Source organism: Hemitrygon akajei, chromosome 20 (assembly GCF_048418815.1).
Source record: "Hemitrygon akajei chromosome 20, sHemAka1.3, whole genome shotgun sequence".
Lineage (NCBI taxonomy): Eukaryota > Metazoa > Chordata > Chondrichthyes > Myliobatiformes > Dasyatidae > Hemitrygon > Hemitrygon akajei.
In genome coordinates, this window is record NC_133143.1 from 26,809,218 (window position 1) to 26,825,104 (window position 15,887).

At 43.2% G+C, this 15,887-nt stretch overlaps 1 protein-coding gene across 4 annotated transcripts in view; it reads right to left on the reverse strand.

Annotated features, from left to right (window-relative positions):
* LOC140713658 (dyslexia-associated protein KIAA0319-like) overlaps positions 1-15,887 on the reverse strand; it is a 76,095-nt gene that overhangs the window by 35,842 nt on the left and 24,366 nt on the right. For all 4 annotated transcript variants that reach the window (XM_073024025.1, XM_073024026.1, XM_073024023.1 and 1 more), the window contains exons 4-6: positions 11,667-11,856; positions 3,836-3,934; positions 2,733-2,830 (exon numbers count right to left, since the gene is read on the reverse strand). In XM_073024025.1, the coding sequence (XP_072880126.1) occupies positions 2,733-2,830; positions 3,836-3,934; positions 11,667-11,856 (387 nt within the window). The remainder of the gene's footprint in view (positions 1-2,732; positions 2,831-3,835; positions 3,935-11,666; positions 11,857-15,887) is intronic.

The following is a 15,887-nucleotide window of genomic DNA, read 5'->3' on the forward strand; positions in this document are numbered from 1 at the left end:
TCCTGTTCAAGGGATGAGTATGAGGAGGTGTCTAAGAGTTGGTGCTGAGCCTCAGTAAGATAGAGGTGAGTCTGCCAGACTACTAAAGCACTCCCTTTATCTGCAGGTTTGATGGTGAGGTTAGGATTAGGTGTGAGGGAGTGAAGAGCTGAGCGTTCGGAAGGAGAGAGGTTGGAATTGGAGAGAGGAGTGTTAAAATCTGACAGTTAATGTCCCGATGGCAGTTGGCAATGAAAAGGTCCCGGTCAGGCAGAAGACCAGGGTGGGGTGTCCAGGAAGAGGAGGAGGGTTGAAGACGGGAGAAGGAGTCATGGTCCAGGGCGGGGAGTCCTTGCCAAAGAAGCAGGCACAGCAGCGGAAGAAGAGCTCAGCGTCCCGGCAGGCGCAGAACTGGGCACGGGGGTACAAAGGTGAGGCTCCTACTGAGGACACAATGTTCTGTCTCAGAGAGGGAAAGGTCAGAGGGGATGGTGAAGACCCAGCATGGATGAGAGCTGGGATTTGAGGGGGTAAGAGGGTTGGTAGTGTTACGAATGTGCCACAATTCTGAGGGGCCGAAGGGTACAAAGTAGCCCCCTCCTTTTTGAGAATCGCAAGATCGCTATTAATTCGGGTCTAGGAAATGAGACAGAATCCACAAGGTTTTGGAATGTGTCCTGGCCTCAGCGATACAAAGCCACGGATAATGACCATTGTCTCTTGGAGATGGAATTGTGTATTGAGTACTGTACTATTCATTGAAACCCCTCAGGGGACGACCAGAGTGGGCTGGTTGAGGGATTGCATCATCCCAACCTGATTGACATCTGAGACCCCGTGAGTAAGGATAAAAGAGGGTCTGGGGAACAACCCCTTTAGACGCACCAGGAGAAACGCTGGAAAGCCAGTGACAGCGTTTTATAGCGAACGCCGGTGAGGGCCCGTGTGCGTCTTCCCTTGCCAGGGTAGTGGGCTCATCACGGAAGAACGGCTTAGCTAAAGGAGAGGCCACAAGTGAACGGCCACACCAACGAGACTCTGACGGATCGAAATCATAAAAAAGGAAAGCCAGCAAGTTTTTCCAAATCTCTCTCTCTCTCCAACAAAAGGCTGCAGCCTGAATGAACTGAGTGACTTTTATATTTCCATCGGACAATACATTATCCCCTAGACAACGATAGAGCTATTTCTTATTGATTATTATTATACCCGCGCTTTTAGATTTAGTATTGACAACGTATATTATCTGTATGTTTGCATTGATATTATTTTTGTGTATTTTTACTAATAAATACTGTTAAAAATAGTACCATCAGACTTCAACGGACCTCTCTATCTTTGCTGGTAAGTGACCTGGTTACGGGGTTCGTAACAGTAGTATCTGAGGAGAGGGAAGAGTTGGGGTGTTCAGGGAAGTTGGGGTGAGAGGAAGACGAGGACCCAAGATCTGGTGTTGGGACCTGAGAGACATGGGATTGCAGAGTGGTGGTGGGAGAAGGCGAGACGGGGTTTCCTACATTGATGGTGATGGAGTCCGGGTTCTGAATCTGCTCTGGACTGTTAGAATTGTTGAGATCGGCAGCAGGGATCGTGGTATGGACACGTCCATGTCTGGCAACACTGGAGACAGCAGGTTCTGTGGTCTGTAGACAGGCCAGTTCTGCTCCTTCCAGGGTGTGAGAAAGTCAAAGAACCAGCGATTGAAAGCATGGATCCAACTGAGGATAGAGTATTGGATAGGTCCATTGCAGCTGGCGGAGAGAGAATCCCAGAGTTGTGGAAGTTACTGGGATAGGGACACCAAGTAGCTCCTCACAGGAAGAAGTGTGGCGCAGAGAATGCGATGGGAAAACCAGTCCATTGAATGTGAGAACCTGCGGTCCTCACAGGGTCCGAACTGAGAGGCTTGAAAACGGATCTGGAAGCCATATGGTACAAGAATGAAGTGAAGATATGTTCCCAGGAAGGACAGCGTGGCTGTGGTAGTGAGCACGTGGTCGAAGATTCGGAGGGCAGCAGGGATCATAGAGGGGGAGCAGTGAGGGAGGGTTTCACTGAACTCCCATTGAAGGAAAGACAGATTTTCTCAGAGTAGGCATCCTTGGATGAGACTTTGCAGTGTAGTAATCCAATCACAAACAAGAGAAAGTCTGCAGACACTGGAAATCCAAAGCAACACACACAAAATGCTGGAGGAACTCAACAGTCTAGGCAGCATCTATGGAAAAGAGTGAACAGTCAACATATCTGGCCAAGACCCTTCATCCTGAAGAAGGGTCTCAGCCCAAAACATCAACTGTTTACTCTTTTGCATAGATGCTGCCCAGCCGGCTGAGTTCCTCCAGGTAGGTGTGTGTGTGCGTGTGCATGTGCGTGTGCGTGCGCGTGCGTGCGTGCGTGTGTGTGTGTGTGTGTGTGTGTGTGCATGCGTGTGCGTGCGTGTGTGGCTTTAATTTCTGATGTATTTTTGAATGGGCCCCATTTGTGCTTGACCTGGCCCTTGGGTCATATTCTTCTCCCCCGTGACAAGGAACAGAAGCAGAAGTCGCCTGTTCAAGCTGCCATGCCCGTTCCACATTCAACGGCTGGTTTCTGACGTCACTGTCCCTTTCCTGCACAAATCCCAGAGTATAGATTTCAAGCAATAGCAGTGACCTCACTAACTCACTAACCTTTCAAATTCTAATTCTACTCTCATCCTTACAGCTTGATTCTTACTTATGTCTTATTTGTATCGTATTTGCTCCCCTTACCTGAGATAACTTCAGTGTCTGAGAATCCTTGCCTTCCATCAAACCTTCGAAGCCCACAGGATGGCTCACTAAACTCCATTTGTAACTGTAAGGTGATTCTGAAGGAAGAAAATTTATATTAATATCTTTTTGTGAATACAAGCTAGAACTATGCAGAATACTGGTTGGGGTACTGTTTGAGTTCAATGGACTATTCTTGTCACCACATTGTACTGGAGTTGATGCAGAGAAGACTTATAAGGATATTACCAGGTTTGGAAAATAGCAAATAAAGAGGGAAGGTGGATAGGTTGGGTTGGTTTTCAGTGGAACAGATGAAGCTGAGGAGAAATTTAATTAAGATTATAGGGGAGCCAAGAAAAGAGTAAATAGGAAGGTCCAGTTCCTCTGTTAGAGGGCTCAGAAACAAAGGGCAAGGGTGAGCAATGGATGGTGGGTAATAAGGAAAATAATTTATCCAGAGGATGGTGGAAGCAAATCTGGAGCTTTCGTCCTAAACAGATGGCAGAGGTAGAAACACCCATTGCATTTACGAAGTACTTAGATGTTGCTTCATACGCCATCACCTGCAGGACAATGGACCCAATGGCAGAACATGGAATAAGGCATGGAGGCATAAATGGAAACTCGACTAGTATAAACCAATTGGGCTTAAAGAACTCCTTCCGTGTTGTAGAATGTCCATAACTGAGTGATTTCAAAGATCCAACCGTACACAAACCATGTTCCACTTGTACATCATTTATAGATGGGTTGACTGCTTTGCCCATAAGCAATTGGGAAAATCTTGATCCAAGAATTGTTTAATGTCATTTCCAGAGCACAAGTGTAGAGGAGAATGAAATAATTGTTGCTCTGAATCTGATGCAGCACAAATAAAAACTCAATTCGATAAAGAACACAGTAATAAAACAAACACATCATCATCTTAATGAATGGTTGCTTAAACTTTTCTGATTCATCAGCTGCTCTGGAAGATGATGCATGTAGCTTTCCTCTGGTTAAATAACACGCAAATAGGACAAGTGTTGACATACGTACGAGCCATCAGACACAAAAGAGTCAACCTTTCCCTGTATAATCTAATGCTAATCAATGCTTACCTGCAGATGGAGCAGGAAGGACAAAGGTATTCAGTTCCACAGAATTTTTGGGTTGAGTGATCACTACATTAGTTCCAGCTGATACAATCAGTTCCTTCACTATGAGGGAAGGGGGAAACAAGGAGAATTAGAACAGATAACAAAAGAAACCAATAAAACTGACAATTGTCAGTTTACAGCATTTACATAATAGCCTTACCTATCCAAGAAAATATCTTTGAATCAGCAACTAATAAATTTTGCAGTAACTTAATTCTCCAAATAATTGCTTTTACTGAGTTCTAATCAGAACAGGAAGATAACCTGGAAAGAAATTACCTGAATTTATATACTGCTTGTATAATTATATATTGTAATAGTGTCATGCTAACTGCTACGCTACCAAGGCACACAATAGCAAGAGCTAGCCATGTTTCCATGAAGCAAAATATACAGCAGTCCCTGATGTCTCTCTGGTACTGCAATCTTTTAAAATAATGAACACTGGGTTGAACTGTACTGAAATATGCCTTTTGATTTTGTGTTTTATACTCTGTATTTTTGCTTATTTTTTGTTGCTGATTACATGATTTTTTTCATGTTGGGGGGGGGAGTTTGATATCGGATGTTTCTCTTTGAATGGGCTGGTTCCATGGTTCTTCTTGTTTCGTGACTGTCTGTGGAGAAGATGAATTTTAGGGTTGTATGCTGCATACATACTTTGATAATAAATGTACTTTGAACAGTTTCAGAGTACTTTCAGGCCAATTAAGTACTTTTCATTGAAACTGGGAAATGTAGCAGACATCATGTGTAAAATTAGCTGTAGCAATTATTTTAGACAAGTTGTTTGAGGAGAAGCTTCTTCCGCTCTGCCATCTGATTTCTGAATGGGCATTAAACTCGTGAATGCTAACTCACTACTTTTTTTTATTTTTGCACTACATATTTAACTATTTTTACATATACTTCCTGTAATGCACAGTTTTTTTTCTATTACGTACTGCAGCTGCAAAGTTAACAGATTTCACAACATATGCTGGTGATATTAGACCTGATTTTGAAAAGCCTGTTTCCATGGAGTATAATCTGTGACTCTAACAGCTCAATGAGTTTTGCTTAAGAGCTTTGCTTAAACACTGAAGCATCACAAATAAATTGAAGGCAACTAAAACCATTATTCTGATATGTCAGGTTTGACCGGTGGCATCCTTCAGTTTTCACCTTCTGTAGAAAATCCAGTCCAAAGTTTAGTAATAAAGGAAAGCATTTGTTTTAGGCACACTTTATTACTCCCAAGACTCATTTATATTAGGCTGTAAGTAAAAAAAAAAATTCCAAAAGATAAAACCTGTTTGGCTAAAAAACACTTTAGAACTTCCAAAATTTATGAAAAGCCAATAGATACTTGCTTTCTGGAAATGAAATGTTTCAATGATTTTCACTTGTGTATAGTATAATTTTCTGGAATGGTAAAACTTGGATACAGTGGTAGAACAGTAGTCAGTGCATAATCAGTAAATAAAGTACAAATTAGTGTAAGTAACGTGATCACTCAACTACCTGATGGTCATAAATACCTACAGTGGTATGCAAAAGTTTGGGCACCCCTGGTCAAAATGTCTGTTACTGTGAATAGCTAAGAGAGTAAAAGATGACCTGATTTCCAAAAGGCATAAAGTTAAAGATGACACATTTCTTTAATATTTTAAGCAAGATTACTTTTTTTATTTCCATCTTTTACAGTTTCAAAGTAACAAAAAAGGAAAAGGGCCCAAAGCAAAAGTTTGGACACCCTGCATGGTCAGTACTTAGTAACACCCCCTTTGGCAAGTATCACAGCTTGTAAACGCTTTCTGTAGCCAGCTAAGAGTCTTTCAATTCTTGTTTGGGGGATTTTCGCCCATTCTTCCTTGCAAAAGACTTCTAGTTCTGTGAGATTCTTGGGCTGTCTTGCATGCACTGCTCTTTTGAGGTCTATCCACAGTTTTTCGATGATGTTTAGGTCGGGGGGACTGTGAGGGCTATGGCAAAACCTTCAGCTTGCGCCTCTTGAGGTAGTCCATCGTGGATTTTGAGATGTGTTTAGGATCATTATCCTGTTGTAGAAGCCATCCTCTTTTCATCTTCAGCTTTTTTACAGACGGTGTGATGTTTACTTCCACAATTTGCTGGTATTTAATTGAATTCATTCTTCCCTCTACCAGTGAAATGTTCCCCGTGCCACTGGCTGCAACACAAGCCCAAAGCATGATCGATCCACCCCTGTGCTTAACAGTTGGAGAGGTGTTCTTTTCATGAAATTCTGCACCCTTTTTTCTCCAAACATACCTTTGTTCATTGCGGCCAAAAAGTTCTATTTTAACTTCATCGGTCCACAGAACTTGATTCCAAAATGCATCAGGCTTATTTAGATGTTCCTTTGCAAATTTCTGATGCTGAATTTTGTGGTGAGGATGCAGGAAAGGTTTTCTTCTGATGACTCTTCCATGAAGTTATATTTGTGCAGGTGTTGCTGCACAGTAGAACAGTGCACCACCACTTCAGAGTCTGCTAAATTTTCCTGAAGGTCTTTTGCAGTCAGACGGGGTTTTGATGCCTTTCTAGCAATCCTACGAGCAGTTCTCTCGGAAAGTTTTCTTGGTCTTCCAGACCTCAACTTGACTTCCACCGTTCCTGTTAACTGCCATTTCTTAATTACATTGCAAACTGAGGAAACAGCTACCTGAAAATGCTTTGCTATCTTCTTATAGCCTTCTCCTGCTTTGTGGGCATCATTTATTTTAATTTTCAGAGTGCTAGGCAGCTGCTTAGAGGAGCCCATGGCTGCTGATTGTTGGGACAAGGTTTGAGGAGTCAGGGTATTTATAAAGCTTTGAAATTTGCATCACCTGGCCTTTCCTAACAATGACTGTGAACAAGCCATAGCCCTAACAAGCTAATTAAGGTCTTGGGGTGCCTGAACTTTTGCATGGTTCTCCTTTCCTTTTTTTTTCCACGCTAAAATTGTACAAAACAAAAATAACACACTAATCTTGCTTAAAATGTTGAAAAGAATGTTTCATCTTTAACTTCATGACTTTTGGAGATCAATTCATCTTCTACTCACTTAACTCTTCACAGTAACAGGGATTTTGACCAGGGGTGCCCAAACTTTTGCATGTGGTGAAATCTGCTGACTTTGTTCCAGACCTACACTATGATGTTTACACAAAAGTCCTTTTAGAAAAGGCTTACAAAGCCACTCGACATCGTAACAGCCATGTTAAAACAGTAAAAGAATAAGACCTAATGAACCAGCCACTGCTGCCAAGAACCAAATTCGGTTACTAAAAAGTTCTAGCATTGCACTCCTCATAAGAATTTTTGGAACTGGCTTGCAAAGTGGGTTGTCTAGACTTGAATGGTCAGACAGTTGAAGTAGATAAACTTAGTAGCTGGTTTCAAAACCATCTACAGTTTTAAGCTCAAGTTTTATCATCATTCAACCATGCCAAATGAAACAATCCAGCACGGGTACACGAGGCAATGCTGAAACATTCCCCACTACGTTCAGCCAGAAGTGCTGAGTAGATGATCCAACTCCTCTTCCCCCAAGATCCCCAACATCACAGAAACCGATCAAACAATTTGAATCACTTTACATATCAAGGCAAGAAAGTTTATTTGTATAGCACTTTTCAAACATAAGGCAGTTCAAAAGAAGATACAAAATTCAAACATCAAATTTCAAGCAATATAAAGAGAATAGCATTACACATAAAAATAAAGAAATAAAAGTTACAGTGCAGGAGATTCTACTTTAAAGCTAGAGCAAAAAGAAAAGTTTTAAGCATCGAAAACTTTTAAAAGGTTAATCCAGATATGTGGAGCATAGTAACTAAAAGCTGCTTTACCATGTTTAGTTTTGACCCTGGGGACGGTAAGCAGACCCACCTCAGACAACATGAGAACTCAGTAAGGTTCATAATGCAGCAAGAGATTGGAGATGTATTTTGGCCCTAGACCATTCAGTGCTTTATAAACCAGTAGTAATATTTTAAAGTTACTCCTCTAGCGGACCAGATGCCAGTGTAGTGATCTGAGAACTGGAGTGATATGTTGTGCTTTCTTAGTGAGGACTCTAGCAGCAGCTAGAGTTCTGAATGAGCTGCAGCTGTCCGAGGGGTTTTTCACAGAGACCCGTGACAACTCAAAGTAAGTGCAGGGATGAGTTCTTGCTGAGACATTAGCCTTTAACTCACTATATTTTTAACATGGTAGTCGGCAGACTTTGTAATTTTCTTAATGTGGCAGTAAAAATTCAAGAAATGACTGAGAGCACTTGTACACACTGGAAGGTATAGGACCAGAGAATACGCCAGTAACACAAGACCTGTATTTCAGAATCAGCTGCACTTCTACGCAAGCTCTTCCAATACCATTACAACACTGGCATCTACCCAAAAATAAGGGAAATTGCTTCGATTATGTCCTGTTCAAAACAAACTTAATTAGGTAATTAATCAAACCAATTTACTCCCATTCAAGAACGAAGTGATGCAAGGAGTCATGAACAATGTCTGATACTCAGTAATAACCTCCAAGCAGTGCTCAGCACCAGACATGAAAATGGTCTTGGTTCAAAATGGATCAAGGAGTTGATGTCAGAGGAGAGAGCTATCAAGGACAGTCAAGGCAGCATTTGAACAACAATGGCTTTAAGGATGCAGAGATGCAAGTAAGCTGGTAACAGACCAGAATGGCATATTGGGAAGAAAGTGGCCAAAGCTATGTCTCCAGCATAACCGTGTTTAACCACAGCCCTGCTAGTAGGAAAATTAAGTTACTTTTTTCTCCGGCAAGCAGTCCTGGTAAAACTGAAGTCAATGGGCATCAAGGGGAAACACAATAATGATTGATGTTGTACTTCACACAAAAGGTTCACTCCAACATCAGAACATCAGTATGGGAGTTTTTTCAGAGCAGGATCATCAGCCCATCTGACCTCAGCTGATCTATCGGTGATGCAACTTCGGTAGTGATTGCTGAAGTGACTAATGATTTCAGCGGTAAATTCTATTTGTGGTCACCAAATCACCATTTCAAGATGGCACCCATAAATGGCGACTCTTTGCACGCAACTCCAATGAGAATCATCAAGTATTCCCATTTAAAACTGATAGAGCTGAAATCCACAGTCACAGCCATGTGTACTTCAGTAAGTAACATTACTTTAAGACTAAAAATCGATTGATCTTCAGAACTGACACACCCTGGGTGGTAGACTCGAGTCACAAGAGAAGTGCACTTTTAAGAAAATGGAAGTGGGGAAGACACACTGGACTATAGACTGCTGGCAGATGTACTGTCTCTGGAAAATAAAACTGAAGACCTCAGAGCGAGATTGCAGTACCAGAGAGACATCAGCGACTGCTGTGTACTTTGTTTCACGGAAACATGGCTAACTCCTGCCATTGGGTGCCACGGTACTGTAGCAGTCAGTGCAAAGCTGTTACAGCTCGGGGTGGTAGATTTCAGAGTGCAACTCCAATGTAATCTGTAAGGTATCTGTGGGGTTTTCTTTAGCTGCTCCAATTTCCTCCCACAGTTCAGAGACGTACCGGTTAGTCATTGTAATTTCCCAGAGATTAGGCTGGATTAAATCACGGTTTACAGGGCAGTATGGTTCAAAGAGCCGGAAGGGCCTATTCTTCGCTGTATCTCAATGAATAAATAATAAACAAACAGTTTCTGGATGCAGAGACATCTCAATCCAGACGACTTCACCATTCACTGTAGAGTCAGGTCAGTTGTCTTTTAAAGGAGGAGTATGCTTCATGATTAACTCATCATAGTGCACAGACACGACAGTTCTGTCTCAGTCCTGCTCACTTGACCTGGAACATCTTGTAGTCGAGTGTCATGCATTTTATCGGCCCAATGGGTTTTCTGCCATCATCCTGGTAGCAATGTACGTTCCAGCTCAGGCCAATGTCAGGCAGGCACTGGAGGAGCTGAGCACTGTCATCAGCGGTCACGAGACAGCACACCCTGATGTCTTTCCTAACACTGTGGGGATTTCAATCTGACCCGCTCGCAGAAGTCCCTGAACAAACACCACCAACATGTCACCTGTGAACCAGAGGAGCCGACACACTTGACCACCATCATACCACCATCAAGAACACTTCCATGCCATCAGCCACATGTCTGATCACCTGGCTGTACTTCTACTCCTGGAGTATAGGCAGAGACTGAAGACCACAACACTAGTGGTGAGGACCAAGAAGGTATGGTCAAGGGAAGCAGAGCAGCACTTACAGGACTGCTTTGAATCCGTGGACTGGACAATTTTTTTTTGGACCCATCTTCGAATCTGAATGAAAATGCCACAGTTTATCAAGACCTAAGTGGATGAGTGTGTGCCTTCAAGAGTATACCGGACATATCTAAACCAAAAGCCAGCGACGAACCAGGAGTTTTGTAGTCTGATGAGGGCTAGATCTGTAGCATTCAAGACTGGTGATTCAGAACTGTACAAGAAGTCCAGGTATAACCTACGGGAACTATCTCACGAGTGCAAAAACAATTCCAATTGAAGTTAGATTCAGTATCAGATGCACATCAGCTCTGGCAGGATTTGCAGCCATTACTTACTACAAGGTGAAGCCAAACATCATCAATGGCTGTGATGCTTCACTCCCAGATGAGCTCAATACCTCTTTTACACGCTTTGAAATGGAGAATAAAACTACCCTGTGCGAATCCATGCAGCATCTGGTGAGTCTGTAATATCTATTTCGGAGGCCAACATCAGAACATATTCATGGTGTCAGGACATAATGGCGTACCAGGTAGGGCATTTCAATACCTCACTGCTGCAGTCGGAGATTTCCACTTGCTTCTAAAGGGTGACAATCATATCAGTGCCCAAAAAGAGCAGGGTGAGCTGCCACAATGACTATCACACAGTTGCATTCACAACTACTGAGATGAAGTACTTTGAGAGGTTGGTCACGACCAGATATAACACCTGCCTAAGCAAAGACCTGGAGCTTCTACGATTTGCCTATCACCACAATAGGTCTACAGCAGAAGCAATCTTTCAGACTCTCCGCTTGGTCCTGAATCACCCGGACAACAGCAATACCTCTGTAACCAGATCTTGACTTCCTCATGAGGAGACCACAGTCAATATCGATTGGAAATAACATCTCCTCCTCACTGGCAATCAACTCTGGTGTACCTCAAGAAAGACACAACTACTGTTGGCAGATCTCATATGGTGTCAAGGATGAGTACAGGTGGATCAACTGGTTAAGTGGCGTCGCAATAACAACCTTGCACTCAACATCAGTAAGACCAAGGACTTCAGGAAGGGGAAGTCGAGGGAACACACACCAGACCTCATCAATGGATCAGCAGTGGAAAGGGTGAGCGGGTTCAAATTCCTGAATGTCAACATCTCTGAAGATTTATCCAGGGCCCAACATATTGATGCAATTACAAAAAAAGGCACAACAGTGGCTATATTTCATTAGAGGTTTGAGCGGAATTGGTGTGACCTGAGTGTGCAAAAAAAAAGGGATAAATACTTGAAGGGGAAAACAATAGCAAGTCTATGAGGAGGAGGGAAGTAGACCAATGAATAGTTGTTTTAAACAGCATGCTGAAGATGATGAGCTGAATTACCTTCTGTGCTGTAAGCTCTACAAACCTTGTAACTTACTGATAGGTATTCACCTTTCTTTATTCAACAATCTTTGCAAGCAAACAAAAGGAATAACTTGTGTTAAAAAAGGCCAATATATAATCCACATCACATTAAGATGTCTTTCTTTTCACAGAGTTAAAAAAAAAACTTCAGTACCTTGTTGCTTATTTTCTGCAGACTCTGTGACAGTAGACTGTGAAGTTGGAGAATTATCAGATATGGGAGTTACAACTTGCACACCTTCTCCAGGCCTTTCCTGATGTGTGACTGCAAAGTTGGTGGTCCCCGAACCAGGAATCGCAGTGACTGATTTGGGAAGTGATGAATTTGAAGACAAGACGTCTTCCTGGTAAAGGAAAAGTACAAATTGTAAATGGAGAAAGGAGCAGCCATTACTTTGTAAAATAAGCAGCATCAGAGAGGACAGCTTTCAAAGATTATAATTACATTTGTGAAATATACACTAGGAATGCTTTGTAGTAATCGCCTCATATTAGTGGTGCATGCTGCGCCCCCTAGTGGATGTGACGGGCAACATGTCATGCAACGCAGCAATGCAGAGTACTGACATATTGTATGTGCTCAGAGCTCACACCAAACATCTCAGACTGCCGCAGCTTCTAAATTGCTTTCATCCTTCCCAGCAGAATACACAAGAGGTCCACGTCCACATGAACATCTGTGTCCATAGTAACTACTCATCCTCTGCAACAGTATTTAACCTGGTTAACCAGGCTATCTCTTCCACTAGTGCTCCTGCTCCTTGTGACAACCCTTCCATGGCTTCACTCCAAGCTACCAAACATATCCAAAATTCTTCCAACAATTTCCCCTCCTCCCTGCCTCCCATGAGAACTGTGGGATAGCCTTTGGTGGGGCTGAGGGTGCCACTCTCTTTTTATCCAGATGTAATATTTTGGCAATGGTATTTTCAGGTCTTATGTAGGTCACTCATAGTACCCAAACCTTATTCTATATGCCTTTCTCGATTTCTGCATGGCTAAACAGCAACATCCCAGTACATGCTTCACAACTTCCTTCAGCACAAAAGACAGCAAATGAAGGCTGGTACCTCTTCAGCTCAAAGCAACTTCCAACTCATCCTAAATGCTAAATGATGATGATGATGATGAGGGCATCCGTTCGTCTCGCAAGACCATGGATCTGCGTCTGGAAAGTCTACTGGAGTGTACTCTCCAGGGCACAGTCCTGGGCAAGGTTGTATGGAAGACCGGCAGTCGCCCATGTAGCAAGTCTCCCCTCTCCACGACACCGACGTTGTCCAAGGGAAGGGCAAGGCCCGATACAGCTTGGCACCGGTGTCGTTGCAGAAGTTGCCAGAACAAGGTTGAAGGCAATGTCGGACTGCCTCAGGGACTCCAGCTCCGGATTTGTCCTCAGGGTTTACTCCCGAAGCCTTTTCCATGAGTGGGTGTGGCCGCAAGGCAGCAGAGGTTTGAAATCAGAGTTTTCCCTCTTAGATGGATTGCCTTCCCAGGCTGACAAGCTCCATCCACCCGAAGCACTGGTTTTAAGGCGCCAGGACCCACTTCTGCCCCTTCTCCTGTCAGTAGTAACAGTTCCGCTGGGCTTAGAGGCTAAGCCACACGAGAAGGCCAGGAGTTGGACTTGGTTGTCAGAGGTTATTTGAGGCACATGCCGTGAGGAGCACTTTTAGGCAGTGGGAGCTTGTCCCCACTACCACCCTTCGGCTTGACAACCTTGGAAATGCTAAATACAATCTTCAATAATCATCAACATTGGTGTTTCTGTCTTTGTAAAATTGGCTTTTTTTCTGCACATTTAGCATTTTAATGACACTGCTATCACTTAACACAAAGTACACTGCAGATGCTGGGGTCAAATCAACACGTACAAACAAGCTGGATGAACTCAGCAGGTCGGGCAGCATCTGTTGAAACGAGCAGTCAACGTTTCGGGCTGAGACCCTTTGTCAGGTCCTGAGGAAAGGTCTTGGCCCAAAACGTTGACTGTTCATTTCAACGGATGCTGCCTGACCACTATAATTTCCTGTCTCCTAATGCACTTCTTCAGAACCTCAAACACGATTGATGCTTGGCTGCTTTCATCTTGCCCCAGTACAAACTTCCCCTCACTGAATGATGCCATCTCTCTTTTCCCAGTGAATCCCATACAAAATCCTTGCCCCATCTCCTGCAAGTGATCACTCCCATACATATTATATATTCCTTCCTGGCTTCTTGTTGCATGGTACACACACAAGCAGCATTCTATGTGATCTCGTTAAACAGCCAGCCCTCACAGATCCGTATCCCACCTCTGTTGTGTGAAAGGGGAAAAGTGGGACAAAATGAGTCAAAAAGCAAAAGCTGCCTGATACTTTGGTCTATTTTGATTATTTCAATCAGAATAAAAATCTTTAAATGTTTAAAATATTTACCAGACTTTATTTCCTATTCTTAAAATTACAAGCAGTAAATGTTTCACTTTTCAAAGTAAATTTATTATCAAATATGTACATGTTATCATATACTACCTTGAGATTCATTCTGCAATATTAATAGGAACACAGACAGTTTCTGAAATTCAAGCCCTGCTTAGGGTGAGGTCCCTATTGGACTGAGTATAGCAATGTATAATGGCCGGTACTCGTACAGCAAAGTGGCAGCTATAATTAATTCCAAGAGAAACCAATATATTTTGTCTTCTACCCTAACTCCTCCGATCAGATGTTATCCCAGTAGTATGTCTCTGTCATAAACATCGGGGATTCTGCAGATGCTGGAAACCTTAGCAACACAAACAAAATGGTGGCGAACATCAACTGTTTATTCCTCTTCATAGATGTTGCCTGATTTGCTGAGTCCGTCTCTATTTGCTTTGACTAAGTGGTACTGTCGGGGAACATCATTAGGAGAAATGTACATAATTCACAACCACCGACATTGAGCTGGAGTTTTGCTGGAAGAGGCTGGTATGACAGAATCACATTGTTATGTAATGTTTTTTAGCGCGCTTTTGTTTTAGGTCTTGGAGTTCAATAAAATGTGTTATGGGTGTCATGAAGCATAAAATACCTCGCCTTGTTTTACATTGGTGACTCCGATGCTCTAGCCCGATTCTAGAGTCATTGAACATATTGGCCAATGCAGTCCATGTGCTGTTTACCGACACCTTAACAAGACCACCACCCCCCATCATTACCCGGTCCCACACATCCAAGATCTTTTGAAATGTTTAGCTGGAAAGGTAATTTTTTCCAAAGTCAGTCTGGTTAGGAGCTACCATCAAGTACTCGCGTGCTCAGAGGACATTCCCAAAACAGCCGTGAGTACCCGCCTGACCTTATAGAGCTTCTATGCATGCTGCTGGACTGACGAATGCAGCACAGATTTTCCAACGGCTGATGGACTCTGTATTAAAAGACTTAGATTTTCTGTTTGTTTACCTGGATGACATACTTGTCACCAGTGCATCCAAATCCGAACACGTATCCCATTTCCACACAGTTTTCAAGCACTTAAGCCAACACAGACTGATTATTAACCCTGCTTTCTCGGTCAACAAATCCGCTGAAGGTGCGAAACTCCTCCAATTGAAAATGGCCGCTGTTATGCATTTCCCACCGCCCCTCACTAAAAAAAAACTACAGATTTTAGGTATGGTAAATTTCTATAACCGCTTCATTCCACGGGCTCCTGAACTTCTGCTCCACTGTATAGTGAGTTTAAAGGCAGTAGCCCTAACCAAGTGCTTGGCTGGTCAATGAATATGACCAGAGCACATGATGATACCGAACGAGCTCTTTCCAACGTGACCTTACTGGCGCACCCACTCCCCAAGGCACCCATAGTTATTACTAATGATGCCTCAGACGATGCTGTGTATGAACAGATGGTCGGAGGCGTGTGGCAGCTGCTCACCGTCTTCAGCCAGCAGCTCTGTCCCCCTGAAAGGAAGTACAGCTTGTTAGACTGTGAGCTTCTCGGTCTCCATCTGCCATTTTCATTTTCTTCTAGAAGGCCACAGTTTCACAGCGTTCATTGACCACAAACCCCTCGTGCACTCAATGGCCAAAATATACCTTCATCTGCACAGCAGCAACACCACCTGGCCTACATATCCAAGTTCACAACGGATATACGACATATCAAGGGGAAAAATAATGCCGTGGCCGATTGCCTCTCATGGTCAGCCTTTGAGGCCGTTCACATAGTGGTTGACTATCTCGGCATGACAGCTGACTAAATTACTGACCAAGTGGTCCACGCTTACCGAACATCAGACACGGGCATGCGGCTGGCTGACATTAAGTTTGGGGCAACTGGGTTTTCTCTCCTATGCGATGTCTCAACCGGTCGCCCTCGCCCCATCGTGCCCGCAAACTGGAGGTGG